This window comes from Helobdella robusta (assembly GCF_000326865.2).
Source record: "Helobdella robusta unplaced genomic scaffold HELROscaffold_9, whole genome shotgun sequence".
In the NCBI taxonomy this organism is placed as follows: Eukaryota; Metazoa; Annelida; class Clitellata; order Rhynchobdellida; family Glossiphoniidae; genus Helobdella; species Helobdella robusta.
This window is the reverse complement of record NW_008705512.1, coordinates 3,343,140-3,370,223: the sequence shown is the minus strand read 5'-3', so window position 1 is coordinate 3,370,223 and position 27,084 is coordinate 3,343,140. Positions and strand designations below refer to the sequence as shown.

The window sequence follows — 27,084 nt, the reverse complement described above, 5'->3', positions numbered from 1 at the left end:
GTAATCCTGATGTGTGCCTCCAACAAGGTCATCAGGAATATCATGCTGGTGGCAGACGAGATGGGCTTCAACAATGGCGAGTACATCTTCATCAACATTGATCTATTCAGCAAGTGAGTGAGCGAGTGAGTGAGTGAGTGAGCGAGCGAGTGAGTGAGCGAGCGAGTGAGTGAGCGAGCGAGTGAGTGAGCGAGCGAGTAAGTGAGCGAGTGAGATTCTGCTTAAGATTCTGACTTTGTTGTAGAATAATGATAAAAAAATTATTACTGCTATTAAAAAATAAGCATAATTAGCTACGATAAGATATTTATAGACAACAACTCAGGCCTGGTGTGCAAATCAATCTGTCACAAACAAAAATAGAATTTATGGTTTATGAGGTGGGAGTTTGTCGGCAATGGCATGGCATTATTATTTTCCCATTTTTGACAAAATATTAATTAATAATTATTATTTAATAAATTGATTTAGAGCAGTGATTTATTAAAACGTGTTCTTTACGTGCATCGGTCAATTTTGTCTTCAGCATATCAGTGTTGTTATTTTTGGCAATGTGATTCATTTTACGGTTGAAAATAATGAAGTTGTTGCAAGTTTTTAAAGTTTTAACAATATTATCACCATCATATTTTCTCACATTCAAAACGCTCATCATCATTTTGGCAATCATCATCACTATTACAGACTCCATTGTCAACATAATCATCATCGCTATCGTCATCAATATCACCATCATTATCACCATCTCCATCATCATCATCACGATGACAAATGCCATTGTCCTATGAAAGCGTGTCAAAGCTCCCGGCACTAAGTCTATAATTTTTTTTATGAAAATCTTCTGACTTTATTTTCTGTAAAATTTTTCACAATTCGATTGTCCACTTGAAAAATAATTCCATAACCCCTGATTTTATTAATATTCATATTAATATTGTTATCCTGTGTGTGTGTCACAGAAAAAAGAGAGAGAGAGAGAGAAGGAGATAGAGAGATAGAGAGAGAGAGAGAAAGAGAGAAAGAAAGAGAAAGAAAGAGAGTGAGATATTATGTGTGGTTGTGTTGTCGTGAAATTAATTGGTTGATTGAGTTGAATTTTTTACGTCAATTCGTTCGAGAGTTGTTGTTGTAACTTTTTAATGTAGGTGGGTAGTTTCTGTTATTGTCATCTGCGTTATTGTTAATGTTGTTGATGTTATTAATAGTTTTGTTGCTTTAATTATGTCGTTTTTGTTAATGTTGTTGATGTTATTAATGGTTTTGTTGCTTTAATTTTGTCGTTTTTTCATTTGGTTCTTGTAACTATGCTGTTGTTTTTGTTGTAGTTTTTGTTTTGTTTTGTTGTAGTTTTTGTTTTGTTTTTGAGGTGGTGCAATGAGTAAAAGATAATTGGCGGCTTTGTTTATAAGCTTGTCTCCGAAATAGGTGAGTGAGGTGTATCAAGTTTTGTAGTTTGGTCGTGAGTTGTGTGATGATTGGTAGCTGGGTAGTGCTGTTGTTGTGGCTGTTTTTTGTTTGTTGCGTTTGATGGGTTGTTGCGTTGATGTTTGTTGTTGTTAATGTAGTGTTGTGTTGCTGTTTTTAGATTGTGATGTTGTTTTTCTGTGTTGTGTGGTTTGGCTGTGTTGTTGGGTTTTATAGCTGTTTAGTTGCTTTTTAGAAAAGTTGTTTTTAATTTGTTGTTGTTGCATGATATAATCATAATTTAGTGTTTTTATTTTTTTTCAGTTTAGTTGTTGCTATTAAATAATGTCGTTGCTTATGTTGATTGTTGTCGTTGGTGGTGGTGTTGCAGTTGTTGAAAAAATGTCATACTGTTGCTAAATCTAATTGCGGAAACATGAAAAATTTTGTTGTCATGTTGTTGATGTTTTTGTTGAATTAGGTTGTGGATGTTGGCTGGAAGGCTAAAAGATGGCGATGATAGAATCGATAGAATGTATTGATGTTTTGTTAGTCGGGCAACTCTAATATCAAGTTGCTTTTAAGCAACCATTTGTAACCATTACATATTCCGTATCGTACACTTAACAATTTTTACAACTATATAGAAAGTTTCGAAGTGTTGTAAATATATACACGAATATCTACATCAGAAATGTAACCAAATGTAAGGAAGGAAGCGAAACGAAATTTTATTTAGCAAATAATATTGAAAATTTAATGTTACAGAGCTTACAAAAGTAAAATATAAAAAAAACGTATAGAGTTTGACCTATCATTACAGTACAATACAACCCTTCTATGCAACGCAGATGCAAAAGACCTCTACAAAACCCGATCTTTGACACTTTGTAGTAGTTGAAATGTGATGATATTCACCAAGTGAAACAAGGACTTCACGAATGTTGTTCGTTGTTGACCGCGACCCTGCAATCTTTCCAGTAGTTGTTAGCTTTTCCATTCCTTCCTTCCGCATGATGTGACCAAAAAACTTTAACTGCCCCGGTCGGATTATCTGTAGTAATTTCCTCTTTGACGTAACGTAACGCTTACTTTATGGCTTTTTTAAATAACAGTTGAAAAAATGAATTAAATAAATAATATAAATATATGCCTTGTTTATTACTTACTGTATTGCAGCATTCAGATACACAGTAACATTATTTGATAAAATAATTAAATAAAATTAGAAATGAACGTTTCAGTTTTATTTGGCCTAAAATATTTTCAATCAAAATTAAAAAGTTAAATTTTTAATCTAATAAATATTCGAATAGTCTTGAGACTTTGAATGCAGTCTGTTTTTCCATTTCTACAAAATTTTTCAGGATATTTTGAAAGTACAAAAAAATTTAAAGCTAAAGATCTCAATTCCCTAGTGAAAGCAACAAAATGCAAAATAGCCATGAATGATATTCAATAAAAATTTTATTAAATTTAAAACAACGAAAATATTCATTTTATTTTTTTTGTCTGAATGGCTCCAGACATTTTTATATGCAATATTTCAATCATACTCTCAATTTAATCAATGCAATTTTATTTTTTTAATCAAATTTATAGAGAATTTTTTTTTATTTATTCGATAAATATATTTGTTTATTTTATCTTTTGTGCGTTTGCATGTGAACTTGTTTGTATGCATGTTGGTTCACTCTTCCGTAGAGTTCGTTCTGTTATTCAGATATCTGGTTTACTTGTTTGTGTTTATCCTCTGCATTAGTTATCCTTTTTTATTATTACTCTCATTAAATCATACCTCTGTTCATTCATTTTATACAAACATTTCAAAATTCATTTATTCATTCACACATTCCCAAATTCATTCATTTATCCATTTATTCATACATCTGTTATTTCATCCATCTAACCATTTATTCGTCCGTACATCCGTCGACTCATCCATCCATCCAACTACCCGGCACGCATTCACCTGACAACCAGCAAACAGACGTTGGAGAGGCCCTGGTTCCAACTTGACGAGGCAAAGGAGAAAAACGATCGAGCGAGGAAGGCCTTCGAATCCATGCTGACAGTGACGGCCACCAAGAAGGACAGCCAGGAGTACAGGCAGTTCTCGGAGGAGGTGCGAAAGAGGAGTGTCCAGATGTATCAGAAGGATGTCTACGGGGACGAGGTTGGTAGGTCGGTCGGTCGGTCAACTGATTGAATTGAACTTGAATTTTCATTTAATCAGATTGTTGAAATATTCGTCTGCTTGTAAGATTTATCAGCTTCACTAAATATTATTATGCTGCTAAAATGTTCTTCAATCAATGGCGGATCTATGGGGCCGGGGCGATGTTATTTGTGTTAAAAGTTATTGCGTTAAAAGTTATTAAAAGTCGTTGTCTTTACTGACTAAGTAGTGTTTTTGAAGGAAAAATGGGCATTAGTAGAAAAGTAGGTCCCCCCCGTCAAAATGTTCCCTCCCTAATTTTCACACGTTAAATGATGCGGAAATATGAACGAAAAAAATTTCTTGAAACGGCGACAATAAAATTTACTTTCTTGAAATAATTTCGGACGCCTCATATTGAACAAATAAAATCAAATCAAGCGAAACAAACGATAAGACGCTTCGTTGGAACTGCGCTGTTACCCTCCGTTCTATTTTGTTGATTGATGCTTCGCTCATTCATTTGTCATTCTCTTATCACTAAATTATTCAATCAACCGTGCAACAAAAGTCAACAAACAAAAACTTTCTCACCTAAAAATCGTCATCGTCGTCATCCAGGAAACATCATCACTATGAAAATCATCATCATCATATTGCAATCACCATCATTATCTTTATTTAAGAATCATCATCACAGCCATATTACAATGATCATAATCTTCATCGTCTAAGGATCATCACCGTCATCGTCAACGTAGCATAAGATTTAAAATTGTTTTCATTTCGTGGCATCCTGACATGGGAGATTGAAAATAAAGTTCAAAAGTTTGACAATTTCAAGTTTTTAAAAAATTTTAAATAATATTAAATATTTCTTGAATGAAAAAATCTCTTCAATTTTACTCAATGAAAAAATCTCTTCAATTTTACTCAATATGACATCAAATAATTAAAGTTCAAAAATTCGGTAAATTTTGAAATAAAATATTTTTTTCAAAAATATGTTTGAAAACTTGTCTGAGAAAATCTATCAAAAAAGTTTTTATGGAGAGTTACGTCAACATTGACTGAAATGAACACTCAACTTTTTGCTCTCAAAAATTTAAAACCAAATGACGTTGATTGACATTAAATTTCAAGTTTTTTCAATCAAAATTTTTCTTTATTTTTGATAAAAATTATGAAAATTACCCTAAAAAATAAACCAAAAAATTAATTATTCAACAGTCGTTATAATGTTTGCCAAGTGCTAGAACTAAAAACTTATTTCCAACTTCAAATGAAACCCCAAAAAGATAATGTTGCTTCTAAATATTTGAGGGAACGATAAATGGCTTCATGTCACAACTAACATTGCTAAAACTACAAACAAAGACATGAGATAAAACAAATAACTAACAAAATTAAATAACAAAATTGGAAAAAACAAAATAAAAATCAAACAACAAAGAAATCAAAAGTAGAAAATGCGCAAACAAACATCCTTTAGAACGTCTGACGTCACTTAATTCGCGCCATTTCATAATCTCAAACCCAGCAGATTTTCCCTCCCATTCATCGCAGTCAATTTCTTACCTTTATTACTTTTATTTTTGACGTTAAGGTCAATTTTATTTGTGTAATATCATCGCGATATATCACTTTATTCGTGTTATATCATCAGATACATCATTTTATCAGTGTTATATCATTACAATATATCATTTTATTAGTGTTATATCATCATGTTATTTTCTGCAATGTCATGGTCATTTGTATAATAACTATTATACTTATCATCATCATCATAGTTTATATCATATTCCTTAGTTTATTTAACAAAAATGATACAACCTATATCTATCGCTATCTATCTAATCATCATTCTACTATTATGTCCATCAAAATGATGATGATATTATCATTATCATTAACAATCGTTAGCTATCATTAATAACCATCATCGTCATACGGTCATCATCATTATCGTCATCGTACTGCCATCATCATACTCGGTAATCATCTCATCATTATCGTGTGATCATTATCACCTTCATTCTCATTGTTTATAAAACTGACCATTTACAATAACTGGACTGCAGTTATAAAAATTAATTAATTAATTAACTGATCAAAAAACCAGCAACTGATTCGTTATAATTTATGAAATCGTCATCACTATTCTTACCATTCTCACAGTAGCGAAATCATTAGAACACAATCGTCAACATATTATCATCATTACAAACTCTATAACCATCATTATGTTATCAATCTGAAATCATCATCATCTAATCATAAGATTTACTCACACATCATAATTGTAACCGTTGTTACAATGCCATATTACCATGCTGTTGCTATCACAAACATTATCACCTCATCATTTCTTCATCATCATCCTCATTTCATTATCATCCTCATCATTATCGTCATCATCATCATCATCATTTCCTCATCATCATCCTCATCATCATCATCATCCTCCTCATCATCATCATTTCTTCACCATCTTCATCGTCACCACTCAGGTGAATGATTACGTGGGTTCCTTCCATGACGCCCTGCTCCTCTACTCCCTGGCCGTCAACGAGACCATCCAGGCAGGCCTTAGTCCCAGGGACGGGCAGGAGATCACGAAACGAATGTGGAATAAGACTTTTAAGGGTATTCCCTGCCTGTTTGTTTGTTTATTTGTTTGTTTGTTCGTTTGTTTTTTTGTTTTTTTGTTTGTTCATCTGTTTGTTTGTTTATTTGTTTGTTTGTTCGTTTGTTTTTTTGTTTTTTTGTTTGTTCATTTGTTTGTTCATTTGTTTGTTTGTTTGTTTGTTTTGTTCGTTTATTTGTTTGTTCGTTTGTTCGTTTGTATGTTGTTTGTTGTTTGGTTCATTTGTTTGTTCGTTTGTTTGTTTGTTTGTTACTACTACTGCACTACTACTACTACTGCTGCTGCTGCTACTACTATTATTACTACTACTACTATTATTACTACTACTACTATTATTACTACTACTACTATTATTACTACTACTACTACTACTACTACTTCTACTACTACTTCTACTACTACTACTACTACTACTACTACTACTACTACTACTACTACTACTACTACTACTACTGATACTACTCTACTACTAATACTACTATTACTGCTGATTCTACTGCATCTCTTATTTCTACCTGTACCTTGAATACTTGAATGCTGCAATTATACATTAGCTGAAAAAAGGAAACGAGTAGTTTCGTTTTGAAGTTTTGAAAAAAATTACATTAGACGTTTCAGTTAGTTGGTATTTATGATTGCGTGTATAAGATTGAATGTTAACCTTTTGACTGGGTGAAATTTAAGAGCATTATGTAAAATTTAAGAATATTTACTTCCCATGCCAATCTTCTCAGAAAAAAATTAATTTAACACTGCCTGATGCATGTATTTTAAGTACAACAACAACAACCAACTATAGTATCATAACAACAGCAACAATCAACAACAACAACATCATTACAACAACAACAACAACATAACCAGTGACAACACGACTACGAATCAACTTCATAAAGCATGGACAGCAAAAAGACGATACCCACAATAAAATGACACCTATTACACTATTCAGGGATTACAGGTTTGGTGAGCATTGATCAGAATGGAGATAGAGAAGAAGATTACTCCATTCTGAACATGAATCCAGAAGACGGCGTGTTTAGAGTAAGTTTGATCATAAAATTACTTATAAACATTAGCAAGTTTTAACATTTAAACAAATTTACATATGTTTATGTTTATAAACTAAACAATCACCGAAACACATACATTTACACATACATTGTTGTTTGATTGCTTTTTGTTGTCTTTTAGTGCTATTTTGATAAAGGCATATATAACTTACGTTTAAGCCCATTAATTATTTATATTTTTATTTATTTATTTTATTCATACAAATATTTAGAATTTATTTTCAAAAACACTTTTAAAAATTGCATCAAAAAATAATTTAAACTCAAAAACAGTCGTACAACAAATTTATACGTACGTATAAATTCTAAAAAAAGGTATTATCCGGTTTCGAACTTGTCGTCATAAATCGATGCGTAAATTTTTAATGTGAATTTAAAGTTCAACTCCGTCTTCGTTAATTTGAACGCATGATTCGATGCACCATTCAATGTCAATATTTTTGATTCATCTCTATTGAATTTTTTGCAAACACATGTCTAAACACGGTTGTTCCTGGTGTGCTATCAGCTTTCATGAAAATAATGTTTCTATACTAATGTTTTTTCACTTTTAACAAGTCTGGGTTATTTTTTAAGTTTATTTTTTTATTTTTCCTATGTTTAACGGAAGATTTTTTGAAGAATTCTTAAATCACCTTTCTAAAAGTGTATAATTTCGGGAATTTTCAGTAAACTCAGTAGTTTAAAAATTAAGTTTATTCAATTTTTGACCTTATTTACGGTTTATATGTTCACATAAATTGTATAAGTGAATAAATTGAAAATTTAAAATAATTTTTTTTTAATTTAAAAAATACTTTGAAGTTAAATTCTTCAAACTGATACTTTTTAAAACGCACAGTTGATTTTTAAAATTTATTTTAAAATCAAGTTGAAAACAAGTGCGAATCAATTTTGATAGAGCTAAAACAACAAAACCTTTTCAGAAATTGCTATAACATTTTTAGGATTTCATGTTTAGGAGTACCTATATGAGATTATCAATTTACTTATTTGTATGTTTATAATTTATGTATGTGGGTATGCATGGTAAAACCAAAACATAATGAGTGACACTGAACCGTCAAACATCAAGTAAATATGTGGGTATGTATGTGTGTATGTATGTATGTGTGGGTATGTATGTATGTGTGTGTGTATGTTTGTATGTATATGTGTGTGCATGTATGTGCATTATGTGTATGTATGTGTATATGTATGTATTTAATTTATTTATAGGTATAAGTCATCAATAACATGTGTTATCACATTTTGTTGAACGTAATAAATCTAACTACCTGGGCTAATGCCGACGCAAGCCAAAATATGATACATCGATGTTCCGGTTTTCAAAACACTGCACCGTTATAATAGTAATTCACGACGAGACAGCAAATTTACAGACATAAAGCAGCTTAATATAAAATAATAAAATGTATAATCAATCAGAGCATATAATACTTTGTATAAGATTGAGGTCAGAATTTATCTGAAGGAAAGAATGGAAAATGTAACTACTGGAAAGATTGCAGGGTCGCGGTCAACAACAAATAACATTCGTGAAGTCCTTGTGTCACTTGTTGAATATCACCACAGTTCAACTACTACAAAGTGTTAAGGATCGGGTTTGCGGAGGTCGATGTTTGCCAATGCCCTGAAAAGATAAAGCACGAGAAAGAAAGAAAAAAAGGTGTGATATTGTACTGTTGTCAGAAGTTGTGTAGATTTATGTTGGCTTTAATTTTGTAGCACATAGCCGACTTCTCTTTCATGATTAAATATAGTTAGTTTTACGCAGAAAAACTAGCTAGGACCAGTTTGTTTTGAAAAGAAATTGAAGAACCTTTCAATAAAATGAACTGCTCGTAGCTGATTCACGTATGTTTTCCTTCAAAGTTACGCAAGCACTGTATCGCACGTTACGTTATTTATGAATCTCTACCTTATGTTGTTATTTACGATTTTGTATGTTCCTGTGTTAGTTGGTTTTATTTATTGCATTACATTATGAAAGTTTTGAAAGATGTCATGGTTTCGTAAGTTAATCTTATTTCTATAATTTCATATTTTACGTTGTAATGTGTGAAATTAAGGTTTTAAGCATATCTTATTTGGACAGTTTTCTAATCAAAAAATTTATTCAAATCAAAAATAAGCGTAAACTTTATCCGTTGTAATAAACATAACAATAAGCAACGCCTATGTTATTAATAATGACAGATTTACATCATGTTTAAAAGATAAAACTTTAGAAAAATTATGGCGTTTGAGAATATAAATTTACAAATGTTACAATCTCATTTTGAATTTACGATACAAATATAAACTATTCAGTAATATGAAATTAAATAGAATAATGTAATGAAAGCATGCAGACAAATGAAAGCAAGCATATGCACAAATATTCAGACACGACATACAAATTTTATTTGATAGCATCAATCAGACATTATGACCAAAAAAGGAGCCACAAATCTTGAAAAATTCTCCTCCAGGTCGAAAAAATTTGTTATTAAAGTACACATGCGGCCCTTCAAAGGTAAAATAGTTCTCAATGCGGCCCTCGCAGTAAAAAGTTTGCCCACCTCTGCTTTAGCTCATCTGCTCGGAGACTTATCAATAATTGATGAAGAATAAAATGTGATATGTCATAAAAAGTTTTTGGTATATTTCAATTTCACCAGTTTCTATTTTTACCTGTTTCCATCTTTATGCATATATATCATCATGATTTAAAAACATACTCATGAATTTTTGACAAAAGTTGAAATATTTTTAGCGTTAGAAAGCTCGTAAACTGTTCCATTTTATTTTATCCTATTCTATTTAATCCCATTTTATTACATTATATTTTATTTCGGTCTGATTAATTTTATTTCTTTCACTTATATTTTATTTTATTTTGTATAACTTCATTTCATTTTATTGCTGTTGCACTGGGAAACAAAAGCAGCAGACAGGTAGACAAGTCACGAACGAGTAGGTCTAATTAATCATTACATAGCCAACCGAGCCATCATCGGCGCGGTTTTCAAACGTCAGGCTTATGAATGAATTCATCTAAAATTTTAAAATTTGTATTTATTTATTTCAATATTTAATAAAAGTTAACGGTATTTTTTACATTGTCTGTCTCTGTATTATCATATATTATCTTTTTTATGAATGGAAAGTGAAACTACGTTAATCCTTATTAATGGAAAATATTTAAATTTTCCAAAAATTGTTATTGATATGTTTTGTCATCAGTTTTGCTTTAAAATAGTTTAAAATGTATTGGTCATAATTGAAAAGTTAACTATGATTTTAATGTTTAACTCTGGTCGTGTTAATGGTTAAAAGTATATTGCTATCGTTAATTTCAATAGAGACAAAATATTTTTTAACTTGCATATAGTTTGTGTGTTTATATATATTTGTGTTTCCTATGTGTATATATGGGTATGATTGCCTCTGTGTGTGTGTGTGTGTGTGTGTGTGTGTGTGTGGTGTGTGTGTGTGGTGTAAGGTTGCGAAAGTTTTTATTTCATAGCAAAGTAATTGAAGTGAAAATTTTTCAAGAGTGGTTTGGGTAGAGGAGAGGGTGAACGGTGTATGATCGATCGAGTTGATTATATTGTTATTGCAAAAAGAATGTAGATGATGCTGATGATGTGGATGATGATGACGATGGTGATTAAGATAGCTATGATGATAGTGATAGCAAAAGTATAGATGATGATGATGATTGTAACGATTATATTCGCACCGATGATGATGACCATAATGATGATGATGAAGATGATGATAATGACGGTTATGTATTTATTTACAAAAAGCGTTTAAAAGAAATTTTCACAATTCCATTCAACAAAGCCCAACAACCTCTTCCAACCATCTGGCTGAAGATCTCGGCAAACATTTGATCGCTGAATGACATCCAGCTGAATTTATTATTATTATTTTACTCCATTTTAGCATTTTTATTAGTATTACTATTATTATCGTTTCTGTTATTATTAACATTTTTATTATTGTTGTTGTTGTTGTTATAATTGATTTTATTGTTGTTATTAAGCTCTTCTGTCCGCAATTAAACCTTTTAATTTTACATTTTATTCATTCATTAATAACATTCTCATTCTAGTTAATCCTAAATTTTAACAATGTGTTTTTTTGTGTTAAAATAAAAAATATTTCGATTATTATTATTATTAATAATATGCTTATTATTATTATTATAGTTATTATTATTAATATGTTTATTTTATTATTATTATTATTAATTTATTATTTTATTTCCAGGTCATTGGAAATTATTTGGGCCGCCAAAAAGTTTTTGAGAAAGTTGAAGGAAGCCCTATATTTTGGCCAGGTTTCAATTCAGTAGTTTTCTACCGATCAATTATTTATTCAATCATTCTTTCAATCATTCCTTCTTTTTTCATTCAATCAGTCAATCAACTAACAATCACTCAACCCGTCATTTTATCTGTCAGTTAGTCAATCAACTATCTAATCAATAAATTATTCACATATTTTTTTTATCTAATCAATCATTCATTCGTTCGTTCGTTCATTAGATTTTTCGTTCATTCATTCGTTTGTTCATTCATTTATTCATTCATTCATTTATTCATTCATTCATTCTTTCATTCAGGCAACCGCACCGATCCACCCCCCGACATTCCGAAATGTGGATTTGACGGTAAAGGCTGTCCGCCAAAAGGTTCTTGAGGATGATGATAATTGTACGATGATGATGATGATGATAATTGTATGATGACGATGATGATAATGATTGTATGATGATGACGATGACGACGACGAAGGTGGTTATGGTTTAATTACATTTATTGATAACGATCCTTAAAATTTGTTGTATTCATTTGTGCTGTTCGTTTAGATGTTGTTGTTGATGATGGTTTTGCAGGTTTTTAACGAATGAACTCTGAGATCACTTCTATCGATTTTCGCGTCTGCTAATAGTCAAAAAATATTCCACGCTTTTATTATGATCTGATGTTGTTTCTGTTTTGAGTTTGTTAGTGCATGTGCAGTGCATGAGTCGTATTTGGCTTGTTTCTTCGCGTTTTATTTGATGTTATTGCTGAGGATCTATTGAATATTATCAAATCGCTTAATATTCCTTTCATTTTTTTTTATTTTGGACGTTATGAACGAACATTTGAAAATTGCAGAAAAAACACTAAATTTGCAACATTTCAAATCCAACCAGTTCACTAAATTTCCAGTTTTTTCCACCTTCCAGAAAAGTTGCCCGTGTCTGCATTCGTGGCAGTGGCACTGAGCATCATCCTCCTCATCGTCCTACTCGTCGTTCTCATCCTCTACAGGTCAGTTGTTTTCCATCATCTTCATACGTTCATCTTTTTTCTTAAATTTATGTTCACTTGTTTGCTTAGCTCAATAACAAAAGTGAACAGTTTGAAATAAATTGCGCGGAGTTAACCTTTCATTCTATAGAACTTTCATTCATGAAATTTTGATGAGTTGTTTAATCATTACGGATCTAAACAACACAGTAGCACGATGAAAATGCATTAATGCATATGAATGAATGAATGCATTTATGTATGTATTTACATATGCATGCATAAGTTTATTATATGTTTGTTTGTGAATTTGTAAGCATAATATATCCGTGGTAGTGTTTGTAAATGGGCGTGTGTGTGTCTATGTAGGTATGCGGTGAATGTGTGTGTATGTTTGCATATGTATATATGTGTGTGTGTGTGTGTGCGTGTGTGTGTGTGGATGTGTGGAAAATGTCATCACCATCGTTTTTTGACTTGCAATAATTTACAAAAAACGTACTAAACGTCGGATGGGACATTAATCAGAGTGAGAGAGATAGAGAGAGAAAGAAAGAGAGAGAAAGAAAGAAAAAGAGAGAGAGAAAGAAAAAGATAAAATATGTAGAAAATGTGAAAATGTGATTGGTCCAATATGTGAATGATCATATCATGCGCCAGGCTGTACTGCTTTCAATCTCAAAAATATTATTATATAACCATGAATACAAATTAAAGAAGTTTCTATATCATGTGTACCAGCAAACAAACAAACAACAGACACACAAACAAACATACGTGTAACAACATACAAACAAACATGTAACAACAAACAAATAAACAAATACACACACACAAAAAAAACAAACATACATACATACAAACAAACAAACAAACGAACGAACGAACAAACACACAACCAAACAAACAAACAGGCGAATGAAAGAGGAGGCGGAACTGTCGGAGGTACACTGGCGAGTTAAGTGGGAGGAGATAACATCCCCAAACTCTGAACTTCATATGGACAGAGTTGGCAGTATGCACAGTCTGGTCAGTCAGTCTATCTATCTGTCGGTCTATCTGTCTGTCTATCTGTCTGCCTGTCTGTGTGTGCTTGTTTGGATATCTATGCCTCTGTCTTTACGTCTGTCTGATTGTTTGTTTGTCTGCATATGTTTGTGTTAGGCTGGGTCTAAGTGTTTGTCTAGAGACAGAACATTATTTTACCTAGAAAATTGTTATTATCATATTTCCAACAATTATTTAAATTCAAACTAAAAATATTTAAATTCAAACTAAAAATATTTAAAACATTGATAATATTTTACATTGTTAAAAAAATGACTGCTGTTGCAGTTATGCCTAAAAAAAGATTAATATTATTATTCATAATGTTTGAAATGATGACGTATGAACCATCACCGACCATTGAGCAGAAGGGGTCCATAGGTAGCCACGCCTCCTTCGACACGTTGGCCGTTAGTGAAACCGGTCCGAGACAGATATTTACAAAAACTGGTCACTACAAGGTTGGTGTTGTTGTGTGTTGTTGAGTGTTGGTTAAAGTTTGTGTGTTGTTGTTGTTGCTGCCTATGTCTGTCTGTTAAGATGTCTTGCGCAGACACGTGTGTTGTGCTGTTGTGTAATTGCTGTTTCCGATGTTGCGTGTTTTGTTGTGTTAGTTGCTTTACGCCATTTTATGTTTGTCGTTGCGCGTATAAAAGTGGTTTTTTTAATTTTGTTGTTGTTCGTATTGCTGTTTGTTGCAAGCGTCGCCGATTTTTCAATTTTCAAAGTGGGTTTTCCATTTTGTTGTTTTTACACACAGATGTTGTCTAATGCATAGTAGTTGGTATATCGTTATTTCATTTGAAATCTTGTGAATTCTTTCGTTGCTGTTGTTCATAATCATTGTAACTTAAAGGTAAAACTATTGCTCTCTTCATTACAAACATAAGTCCAACCGAATAATGAGATTTTTTATGTGTGCGTTTGTATGTGTTTTGTGTAGTTATGTGAGTGTTTATGCGTGTGTGTATGTGTGTGTGAATGTGTTGTGTGTTTGTGTGTGCATGAAGTTCGCGTGTATATATTTGCTATTTGCAGGTGGGTTTTTAAATAATAAATAACACGTCAATCATTTTTGCCAATTGCAACGAAACAAAGAATAGGTACGTAAACAACAACAACAACAAAAACAACAGCAACAACAACAACAACAACACCAATAACAACAACAACAACGAGTACTTCAACTCCATCATCTGCGCTTTTTTGCAGGAATCTTAGAAAAGAAAAATAAATTGAAGCGTAATGTAAAAACGAAATTGTAGCAGTGTGAAACTTTACAGGGCAAAAATTATTTAAAAATTTAAACTGTCTAGTTATTCATCTATCTGTCTATTTATCTATCTATTTATCTATCTTTATATCTATCTGTCTATCAATTAATCACATTGTTCTACGCAGCGTTCAGCATAACTTTAGCAAACTAATTAATAATATATCATGACGTTATATAATAAAATCAAAACAAAATAATTAGTTGTTAATATAAAAATTTTCACACATAAGTTTTTGATATCATGATATCATGATATCCAATGAGACCACAATAGATATCTACTGAATTGTAGGGTATCCTATATATTGTAGCACTCCTAAATGAATTGTTTCTAAAAGTGCATGAGTTTTTTGGATGGTTTTTTTTCTGTAGTGTGCGCATATTATGGTACACGAGTGAACAGATTTGCCAAATTCAACAATTCACTTGAGGAGGTTGTTTATTTAATGATATGTTGTTGTTGTTGAGTTGTTGTTGTTGATGTTGATGTTGTTGTTGTTGTTGTTGTTAAGATTTTCGTTACACGTTCGAGTTGTTGTTGTTAAGAATTTCGTTACACGTTCGACAATTAGTGACAATTTTATCGGCTAGTACTCTTACTGGTGCCCATTTTTTTGCTAAAGGAGGTTGTTTGTCCAATGATGTGCTGCAGCTGCTACTGTTGTTGTTGAGTTGTTGTTGTTGTTGCTGCTGCTGCTGCTATTGTTGTTGTTTTTGTTACCTACTAGATCCCATTCAGTGTTTTTTCTCATTTTGTTTTTTGGTCACACATAAAGAATTTTAATTAAATTATTTCTATTTCAACATCTATTTCTGTGAAATATTTCACAAAACTTTTTTTTATATCGATCAAATTAGCAAATTTTTAAGATCCAAATGTGAACTTTAGATAGGAACAATGATGAACCTAAGTCATAGATTAGAAAAATATTTGTTTACTGTATTAAAAAGTTTATTTAATATATCAAAATATTTATTTATTATATTAAAATATTTATTTAATATAATAAAATACTTATTTAATATATTAATATATTAAAAACAAAAACAAAAACGAAAACGAAAAAAAATCAATTTTAAAAGTTGAAAAATGAAAAAAAATGAAAAAATTACAGTCAACAGTTGTGGCCATCAAAACATTTGACAGACCTTTCAATTCAACAAAACCTCTCTTAATCAGCATCAAAAAGGTTAGTTAACTCTTTTTTTCATTCATTCATTCATTCATACACACACACATACGTTCCATAATTCATTTATTTAGTTACTCATTCATTCATTCACTCATTTGCTCATTCAGTCATTCTTCGAGTTTATTCATTCTAACAGACTACCAGCCACACCTCGTTCGACCGCTTTTCATTTTTTTTTTTTCCTGCATACGTTTAACCTTCTATAGATTGATAAATAAATCATTTCTCCGCTTATTCAGTTATTATTTATTCATTCATTTATTTTATTCATTCGATTATTCCTTCCTTTCTTCATTCATTCATTCATTTATTCGTTCGTTCGTTTGTTTATTCGTTTACATTCATAAAATGCAAATTTTCACGATAGTAATTGTTTCGCCCGTTTCAGTTTTATTACGTAATTTGTTCTTTGTTCATATTGATCATAGGAATAAATTATTTCAAATAATTTTATACGTTAATCCGTTGAAATGAGGCTTATCAAATTAAGATGAAATCAACAACTACCTTAATTGAAACCAATTTATTTCAAATCAATTTTGACTCAAAAATATGCAAAATTATAGCTGCATTTTTATCATTTTTAGTTATTTGCAATTAAAACTGTAATAAAACGAAGCCACGTTGTCTGCAAGGCACGTACACGCACTCGCCACAAATGCGTCACACCCACGATGGTAGGAGTAGTGCCTGCCTGACTGTTTCTCGCAATCTGCTATCTCGAAACATGTCGGCCAAGCCCTGCCCTGCTCGCTAAGTTGTCTTGTTGCGTCATCACTATCTTCTCATTATAACAAATTTACATATAGACCGTTTGACTAGTTGGTCTGAACGATTTCAATATTAATCAATGTCTATGCGGATAAATTATGTTAACGCGAATAAATTATGTTAATGTGAATAAATTATGTTGGTGTGAATAAATTATATTGGTGTGAATAAATTATTTTAACGAATAGCTGAGGGACCTGACGAACGATCACGTGGCACGATTCATCGGAGTCTGCATCGACCCGCCCAACCAATCAATCATCACTGAGTACTGCCAGAAAGGAAGTTTACAGGTCTGCTGCTCCTGCTGATGCTGATGACGATGACGATGATGATGACGATGATGAGAAGAAAGAGTAGGATTTTGATGGTTGTGATGATAATGATGACGAAAATTTTGTTGATGGATGCAATGATGACGGTAATTGCGGAAATGGTTGTCGTTTGTCACATCATCCCCATTTTTACATGGCTGAAGTCGATGACGTCATTACTGAGGTCATATATTGTATTAGGGTGGTGTATTTAATAAATGAGAACAAATAACATTATAGCTTACATTTTTTTTAAGTAATTTCAAATATTTTAATATATATACGCACACACGCACACTAATACATATACACGCACATACTCACAGACACGCACACGCATACTCACAGACACACACACACACATACTCACAGAGACACACACACACACATACTCACAGAGACACATACACACACACATACTCACAGACACACACACACACACACATACTCACAGAGACACATACACACACATACTCACAGAGACACACACGCACACACATACTCACAGAGACACACACACACACATACTCACAAACACGCAAACAAAGGATGTCCTTGAAAACGACAGCATCAAGTTGGACCGCATGTTCAAGTTCTCACTCATTCAAGATCTTATAAGGGTGATAATTATGACAATATTAACGTAATAATATAAAATAGTAATAATAATAATATAACGCAGTAATAAATAACAATAATAATAACAATAACCCCCAACTACCACCATTCCAGGGCATGTGCTACCTACACAGCAGCGACATCAAGTACCACGGCAACCTCAAAAGCTCTAACTGCGTCGTAGACAGCAGGTTCGTCCTCAAGGTCACTGACTTCGGCCTGCTAGAACTTCGCTCTAGGAGATCTTCGCATGATGTCGATTCCTTTGCCTACTATAGATGTTAGTTGGTTGGTTGACTGGCTGGCTGGCTGGCTGGTTGATTGGTTGGTTGGTTGGTTGGTTGGTTGGTTGGTTGGTTGGCTGGTTGGCTGGTTGGTTGGTTGGTTGGTTGGTTGGTTGGTTGATTGGTTGATTGGTTGGTTGGTTGATTGGTTGGTTGGTTGGTTGATTTGTTGATCATCTACAATAAAATCTGTCAGACATTTACGTACAAATATTTTTGTTTGTATCAAAAGGCACTAGATATCCAGTCAGTCACGAGTTTATGACTTTATTCTGACAGAGAAGCTTAGCAGCTCTCATTCGCTGAACAAACTTTATGAATTAAATTTTTAAAAACCATTTGATTTTTATGACTGAAATTATTCGGTATAAATATTTTATAATAGATTATGCAAAATATAAAATGAAAAAAAAACTAATTTTCCGAGCCAATAACTAATTTTTCACCTACTTCCCACCCACCTAATACCCACCCAGCTAAACTATGGACGGCCCCAGAGATCCTGCGCATGGAGGATAGCAGGAAGTGCGCAGATTCAACGAGCAGAATCAACTTGTATGAAAAATCTCACGTGGGTAACATACGTGCCGTGTAGCAACGTGATGTTGTTGTTGTTGTTGCTGCTGTTGTTGTTGTCGTCGTCGTTGCCGTTGTGGCTTGTGGTCGTTATGAATCATGCGACATGATAATGGAACGCATCGTCTATGAAGAACAATGAACTTGAACTTTAATTAGTTTTGCATACAATGTTATCTATTGCTGTTACATGATGTATTTTATAAATTTTCTCCTGTGTTATTCAGGGGTGCCAGCGTCAAACTCACAACGTAAATCAATGCATCACACACATTATAAGTGGGGAGCTCTTTGCAATCGAATCCAGTCACTGCAACGTCAATGTCAGGCATCTTATCTATTCCGCCATCGCGATTTATAGTTGTTATCAGTTGAGCTAACAGATTTGAAAAAGTTCTTATGTGGCGTATCAATGCATGTTCCGTGGTTCTTTCATGAAATGTATTAAGCAGCACTTTGTACGATGATAAGCAGCGTATAAATATCTTCTCAACAGTACATCACAAATGCTACAAAAAAAAACAATGGAAAATAATGCACGAATTACCAGACAAACTTTTTGTAGTAGCAAAAAACGAAACATCATAACAACACAACATCACAACAACACAACACAATAGCATTATGACAACACACGCACAGCAACAAGCGTGAACATACAACTAATCAACCTCGTATCAACATTCTAACGTTTACAACACAGAAACAATGCAACAAAAACAAATAATCAGAACAAAGAAGAAGGAAAACAATACCAAAATCAAGAACACAACAACATCAACCAAAATATACGGCAGCAAAACAACAACAAACAACAACAACACCAAACAACGACAACAACACCATCAACGACAACAACAACAATAACAACAATACAACAACAACAACCACATCTCAACAACAGCTCTTTCAAAAGCAATCAAAAGTTCGGGAGTTGGCCTTCGTGAAGGGGGACGTGTACAGTTTCGCCATCATCTGCCAGGAGGTGGTCCATAGGAAGGGGGTATTCTGGGTCAGGAACGTGGAAAATATCTCGCCGCATGGTTCGGTCACAGTCATAATTCTAAATGAATGCTGTATAATTATTATAAAAGGTAACATTACGCAACTTAATATAATGTTATGATTTGTTAAATGAGTGAAGACTCAAAAGTCTCAAATGTCCAAATCAAAGTTAGACGAGATACTTGAAAGAAATGTCCCAATGTCTCAATAAAAATACGGCTTCGAACAACTGAATTAACAAAAAATAATTCATCAAGTTAATAAAACTTAATAATATAACAAAACAAGGTCAAAATCATTCAAACTCAACCACAAACCACAAAAAATATTTTGACAGAAATCTACCTGCTGGTGAAGAGCGACAAGAAGCCATGTTTCCGACCGACCCTGCTTCAGTACGGCGACGACAGTGACGACACCTGTGCTGATGACCTTTGCACTCTCATACAGAAGTCATGGACGGAGGATCCGAACGAGAGGCCAGAGTTCAATCAGATCAAGAACAGCGTCAAGAGGATGAACAAGTTCGTTTCCATGGAGTGTGGTGATGTGAAGTGATAAGATGTGGCGTGGTGGCATTAGAAATGTAATCTGGTATAATTATTCATATTTATTAACATAATTGAGGCAAAACTTTAAAAAAACGCATTAATTTTTGTGCTGTTTTCTTCCTTCTCTGTCAAGTTTCCTAATATAAGAAAGCATCTGCTGAGCAATACATCAGAGTAAAATGGTTGTTGTGCACATGTTACGAACTGTTCACTACGCACCTGTACAGATGTACGCAAAAGTACATTGCATATAATTAGCAATATCAGATTTTCAATTTTTATTTATAAATTTGGTGTTATAGAACAACTCTTGAGCGATATAGCGTCGCTTGATTAAACATTGAATGCGTGAGACCGGAGAGCTAACAAGAAGATACATGACTGTAGATTTTGTTTAGTCATCAACGCTTCTTGAAATTAATTGTTTTAGGGAAACCTGGTTCGAAAGCAAAGAAATCCAAATTAACATACGTGAATCTGAGTTAGGATGGTTTAAGTGTTCAATAGCCATCGCATCGAAATTAAATTAAAAAATGAACGTCTCAATATTAAAAAAACGTCGTTAAAGTTTTGAAACTTTTACTCCATTCGTTGGTGCTATTAACAAAGATGATGTTGCCAAACAATTTTGTCTGCCGTGTTGTTTTTTGCTGTTTTGTTTAGTTTTTTGATGTTGTTTCGTACAAAGAAGATAGCGGGTTTCTATCTTGAAATGTTTTTGTGACAACATAATGGTTTTATATCGTCCCGATTTATAAATGCGTTTCTAAGTCTTTTGTGCTTGTTCAGTTCGAGCCTACAATATCAGTGCATTAATATTTGCAAGTGTTTAAGGAAGGCCAGGTGTGTGCGTGTGTGTGTGCGTGCGTGTGTGTGTGCGTGCGTGTGTGTGTGCGTGTGTGTGTGCGTATGTATGTGTGTGTGTGTATAACATATGCCACTAAAGTAATTTTTTATAACTATTTAGGATCGCTCTTTCCAAACGCTGCCCTGAATCCTGAGTAGATTTTTATTTTTCTGTTTCTGGCCTGGTGTGATATTTTTTTGGCAATATTTCTCAGGGAAAATTTTTTAGCCAAAAAATATTTTGAGAAACGATTGTCACTTTTGTATTTTTTTCCTTTTTTGACGTATACATAGAAGTAGACGTCTTATGGTTTTTTATTGCAATGTGGTTTGTAACTATATTTCGATCGTTGTTCCTCTAGATTAGTCACACGACTTAATTTCAAACTTGATTCGTTTCCATTATTCTCATTAGATGAGAACAAACAAATATAATAATGAAGATTCTAAGTTGTAACATTATAATCTTTCCCATTGTAAACCTCAGGACGTTTAATTTCAAACATCCATGGTTTTCTTTTGCAAATGACACAGATTAATTACTTGATTTCAGTGAAATTACTACATGATTCTTTTACAGTTTTCTACCTTTTGATATGCATCGTGTGCTTGTTCTCGTGTTAAATGTATAACTCTGATGTAATGTGCATCCGGAGGTTGTCGTTTCAACTGGTGTCTCGGAGGTTGTCGTTTCAACTGGTGTCAGCCTCTAAATAATGATCCCCCTGATTAGCGTGTATATCAGGAAGACAACAAATCAAAGAAAAATTAAAATGTGCTTTTTAAAATGAATATTCATTGTTGTTCTTGATTATTTTTTACTATGCACATAGTTCTATCGAACGCAGTGTTGCCGATAGTTTGGTCTCTTCTCATCTTACTAAGTGGCTATCAAACTTTTGTGCCACGAACGCACTATCATGCACACTCCACACACACCTCACCAGACGCCACACCACACCACACGCGCACAAACAACAAATCGCACGCCCATAGCATATGATAGTCTACGTGTTTCAATTTGAATAAAGGCAGTATCAAACCACATCAACGCAACATTCTGCATCCAGACTCTACCATTAAAATTAAAAATGATGAAAAACAAAATGAACGCAGAGACATGGGGGGTGGAAACTTGCTGGACAACCTGCTGAGTCGCATGGAGCAGTATGCCTGCAACCTGGAAGGCCTCGTGCAGGAAAGAACTGCTGACTACCTCGAGCAGAAGAAGAGGGCAGAGAACTTGCTCTATATGATGCTGCCTAGGTGAAGATATGATGATGATGTTGTTGATGGTAATGATGATGATGATGATGATGATGATAGTGTTGATGATGTCTGGTTTTATGTTGGTGATGATGATAACGATGATGATAATGATAGTACTGATGATGTCTGGTTTGATGATGGTGATGGTGATGATGATGATGATAATGATGATGATGTCTGATTTGATGAGGTAATGGAAAGGTTGAAAACTTGTTACTTAGGTGATGAGGATGATGATAACGTTGATGATGATGGCGTGAGTGATGATGGGAGTGGTGATGATGATGAATAAATGGTTGATGCTTACAGACTTCTTAACCACCATTGCCGTTGGAGGGAGATGATTAAAATTATGTCACCATCATCATTTAATTACTAGCAATAAAGATGAACAATGCAATGGCAAGCGTGCAAACGTCAAAAATACTGTCACGCTATTTTAATCTTCGAAACCCTCATCAGCATCGTCGTCATATTTATCATCATCTCGCATCATCTTCATCGTCATCATTGTCATTTTCTCATCATCATCTTTCATCATCACTATCATCTCTATCATTGTCATCTTCATTCTTGTCATTATCATCATCACCGCCATAGCGTTAATTAATCTTCAATGATAATTATTGTTATACACAGCAGTTATTATCACCAGTCAATCCATCACAAAATAATGAACATCCTTTAAAGCTTCACGTCATCATCTTTCATCATTTGAAAGTTTTTATCATCATCAACTGAATCTTCTAATCATTTTGATATTTTTTTGTCGATTTTTGACGAAGGATGGCCGTGATAGAATCTATATATCATGATATATTATAATACTTGATATACAATGATATATATGTGATATACAAAGAACCATGCATGGCCACCTTAATAGAAACTTTCGTTTCACATGTAGATACATGTCTTCATATCATCATTTTTTGTCATCATTCCCATCTATATAAATGTTAAACTTATATAATCGCCATTGCCTCCATCACCGTCATCATCTTATTCATTATAAATATCATCATTGTTGTCGTCATCATCATCATCATCTTTTCATCACATCATCATCAACGTATTCGCATTCATCGTAGTTTTCTTCAACCTCTTACATTTCTTCCGCCTTTTCCTCTTCTTTATCATCATCATCTTCTTCTTCATCGTCATCCTTCCATCATCACCGTCATTTTCATGTCGTCATTATCATCATCGTCATCCTCATTTTATTATCGTCATAATCGCCATAAATACGTCATCGTCATTTTCGTTCCACCATCGTCAGCGTCATTTTCATGCTACCATAATCATCGTCAGATCTGTGGCCACTCAGCTGATGCAAGGTATGAACGTTAAAGCAGAGAAATATGAGAGCGTCACCATCTACTTCAGTGACATCTGTGGCTTCACTTCACTCTCTGCACTCAGCACACCTATGCAGGTCTGTCGTCGGATTGATTGATTGGTTGATTGATTGATTGGTTGGTAGGTTGGTTGTTTGATTGATTGGTTGGTTGATTGGTTGACTGATTGATTGATTTAATTTCTAATAATTATAAAACTAACAACTTGATAAATTTGAAATAAATCATTCTCCCTCGGCAGGTGGTGGACTTGCTGAACGATTTGTACACGAGTTTTGACGTGATCATCGAAAAGTTTGACGTCTACAAAGTTTGTTGGCTACGTTTACTTCAACATTTTAATTGAACATCACAAACGTAGTTGCTTCACTCAACTTATAATAGGAATTTAAATTAAATTTTCTAGAAAATATCATTTTTATATTGCAATTTAAGGGTCCTACACATAACCAAAAAGTTTTTTTTAGCGATTCTTCAAACAGCAAAAACTTTTAAAGTGATAGCAGGTCTTCAAATGCCAAAAACCATTTCCTGGTTTTTATGAAATTCACACACGCTAGGTCGAAACGATCGGCGATGCTTACATGGTGGTGTCTGGTCTGCCGGTGAGGAACGGCCTTCTACACGCCAGGGAGATTTGCAGGATGTCCTTGAAACTGTTAAAAGAGGTCAAGTCCTTCAAGATCAGACACATGCCTTCCGATAAGTTGATGCTAAGGATCGGTGTCCACTCAGGTTCAGTAGATTTTGGTGGATGGTTGGATGACTTGTGTGTTTTATTCATTCATCTATTATTTCTTCACTCATTTTCACTCAGTTTTCACTCAGATTCTTCACTCAGTTTCATTCATTCATTCATTCATTCATCCATCCATCCATCCATCCATTCATTCATTCATTCAGTCAGTCAGTCAGTCAGTCAGTCAGTCAGTCAGTCAGTCATTCATTCATTCATTCATAAGTTCTTTATTCGTTCATTTTTTATTATCTTTTATGCATTCATCAAAACACGCTAAGCGAATTTTTATATATTCATACATACAAAAAACTTTTTCCGACTTAGGCGCGGTATGTGCGGGTGTGGTTGGACATAAAATGCCAAGGTCAGTGAGTTCGCGCCATTTTTTTTATTACCGTTGCAGTGATTCTGTTAAGTTTGTTGATTTGTTAATTGATTGAATGATTGATTGATGCATCAGCAGTTACGTCGTCTTGACGTCATCATCACCTCGCCATTTTTGATTCACTGTTGCAATGTTTTTGATGAATTTGTTGATTTTATCGGCAGTCACGTCATCGTGACGTCATCATTTTCACGTTTTCATCATTCCACCACGAACCACACCACACCACAGGTACTGCTTGTTTGGTGACACCGTCAACACTGCCTCACGTATGGAATCAAATGGAGAGGGTGAATATCGATGGTGACGATGACGATGATGATGAAGATGATAAGAAGGCTGATGATGACAAAAATGATGGCGATTGTGTGATGAGAAGGATTATTAAAACTTCATCAATAACAATTTTTTCTTCCGTATCAGCTCTGAAGATTCACGTGAGTCCAGAAACTAAAGCTACGCTGGACATGTTTGGGACGTTCAAACTGGAGTTCAGAGGACCTGTTGTTATGAAGGTTAGTTGGATGGTTGGTTGGTTGGTTGACTGGTTGGTTCATTGGTTGGCTGGCTGGCTTTTTGGTTGGTTGGTTAGTTGGTTTGTTGGTTGGTAGGAGGGTTAGGGTCAGCCTGTAGGGTTTTCAGGTGATTGAATTGCCTAGTGGCTGGTTGGTAAATTGATCAAATGATTGGCTTCTGTTGCTGATCAATTGCTAATCAATAAAAATTTGAAAATAATTGCATTTTTAGATATTATAACTGTTAGTTTAGTTCATCATTCAATTTTCAGTTGGATAAAGAATTAAATTCATTTCAATTGGAACAGGGCAAAGGTGAGATTTGTACTTGGTGGTTGATGGGGGAAGAGAACCCTGAATTTCCTGAACTTTCACCTGCCGAAATGCATCTGTGAGGTCATCCACTGTTTAAAAAAATACCAAAATACCTAAAAACGAAAATTAATGCGAAACCAACATAATTATTAACATTAAAAATAGTGAATGGCATTAAAAATAACAATGAAAAAGCAGAAAGAAGTTTTGTTGAAAACCTTTAATACACAAGCGAATGTTTTAACAAACATGTTTTATAAAAAAAATTTTAACTTCTCCCTATAAAGTGATTTTATTCATATTTTTTCACGTAAATAAAAGTGTGCTAGTCTTTTAAATATAATGACGTAACGAACGTTTATTTGTGATGTAACTATTAGTATATTTATTAGATTTTTAATTAATTTTATATTAATAAATATTGTAGCGTTGTTTTTTTTTCAATTTTTCAATTTTTCTCAATCTTTAAAATTATTTTTATAAAATTTCTAAAATGGTTCTTTAATTCAAGATAAACTTGTATAGGCTATATCTTACCTACTTGAAGTTTATCAATATAAAATATTTATTCGTTCCTGAAAGAGAATAAATAATAATTTTAATTAATTTTAATTGTCTAAAAAGTATATTTCGTAATTTATATACTTAATATTAATGACAAACCTTTTTCCTAGTATTTCTCGTCCATTTTCTTCGATCATTTATATTTTTCATTAAAATTGTCAACTCTTCGTAAATGTATATTTCATAAACTGCAATGTTTATTTAAGATATAAATGTTTCACATTTTTTAAATTAACTCTATTTTAAATCCAAGCCTACCATACTGTATTATGAATAATAAGAGTACGTTAAAGAGTTAAAGTTCAAATCCAGGACTAAAATTGAATAAACCACGTGTTAGAATCAAAACATTGTGCTAAAATTATATAAACCACATGCTAAAGTTTAAATTACGGGGTTTTCACGGAATAAAATTGAAAAAATTGTTAGTTTTAACTATTATATTATATCACAAATTAAACAACATCTAACACGAAATGTCAAAAGTGTGATTGCAAAACTATACAAAAATTTGTATATATTAAAAAACATCCTTTTAGAGTTGGTGTCTTTTAATGTAGTCTATGCAAATTGTTTTGTAAGAAAATCAAACAAGAAATAAACCAGGCTCGAATATAGTTGAGTAACTTAATAAAGTGAAGTAGGTAGCTGAGTTTGCAAAGGAAGTTTGGTAACGAGTCACCTTTAAGCTGGATGAACAATTTTCAAAACTCATATGTGCAGTTCAAAATCTTAAACACATTTAAATTGCTAAATTTTAAATTTAATTAATTCTTTTTAAATAGTAACATAGAAAGTATGTGTCAATTTATTTCAGTAACGCTTTAAAATTTTTAAGAATACAAAGGAATTTCTTTCTACAAGGTATTTAATTGAAGA

The 27,084-nt window shown here is 33.0% G+C and overlaps 1 protein-coding gene across 1 annotated transcript; it reads left to right on the top strand.

The window, feature by feature from the left end:
- HELRODRAFT_96557 (hypothetical protein) lies at positions 1–26,372 on the top strand. Its single transcript, XM_009033224.1, has 25 exons — positions 1–113; positions 3,388–3,580; positions 6,076–6,211; positions 7,165–7,256; positions 11,549–11,618; positions 11,904–11,972; positions 12,516–12,600; positions 13,494–13,616; positions 14,012–14,087; positions 16,018–16,092; positions 17,055–17,159; positions 17,729–17,800; positions 17,913–18,078; positions 18,559–18,653; positions 19,608–19,701; positions 20,001–20,187; positions 22,177–22,326; positions 23,641–23,764; positions 23,929–23,997; positions 24,248–24,422; positions 24,751–24,790; positions 25,043–25,101; positions 25,235–25,326; positions 25,635–26,160; positions 26,185–26,372. Exons 1-24 carry the CDS (start codon positions 10–12, stop codon positions 25,719–25,721), a joined length of 2,538 nt encoding a protein of 845 aa, XP_009031472.1. The 5' UTR covers positions 1–9; the 3' UTR covers positions 25,722–26,160; positions 26,185–26,372.
- The last annotated feature ends 712 nt before the right edge of the window (positions 26,373–27,084 follow it).

Coding starts and splice junctions, on each gene's coding strand:
- HELRODRAFT_96557 (XM_009033224.1), top strand. CDS start 10: ATGTGTGCCTCCAACAAGGTCATCAGGAATATCATGCTGGTGGCAGAC. Junction 22,327..23,640: donor CTCTATATGATGCTGCCTAG/GTGAAGATATGA, acceptor AATCATCGTCAG/ATCTGTGGCCACTCAGCTGA. Junction 24,423..24,750: donor AAGGATCGGTGTCCACTCAG/GTTCAGTAGATT, acceptor TTTCCGACTTAG/GCGCGGTATGTGCGGGTGTG.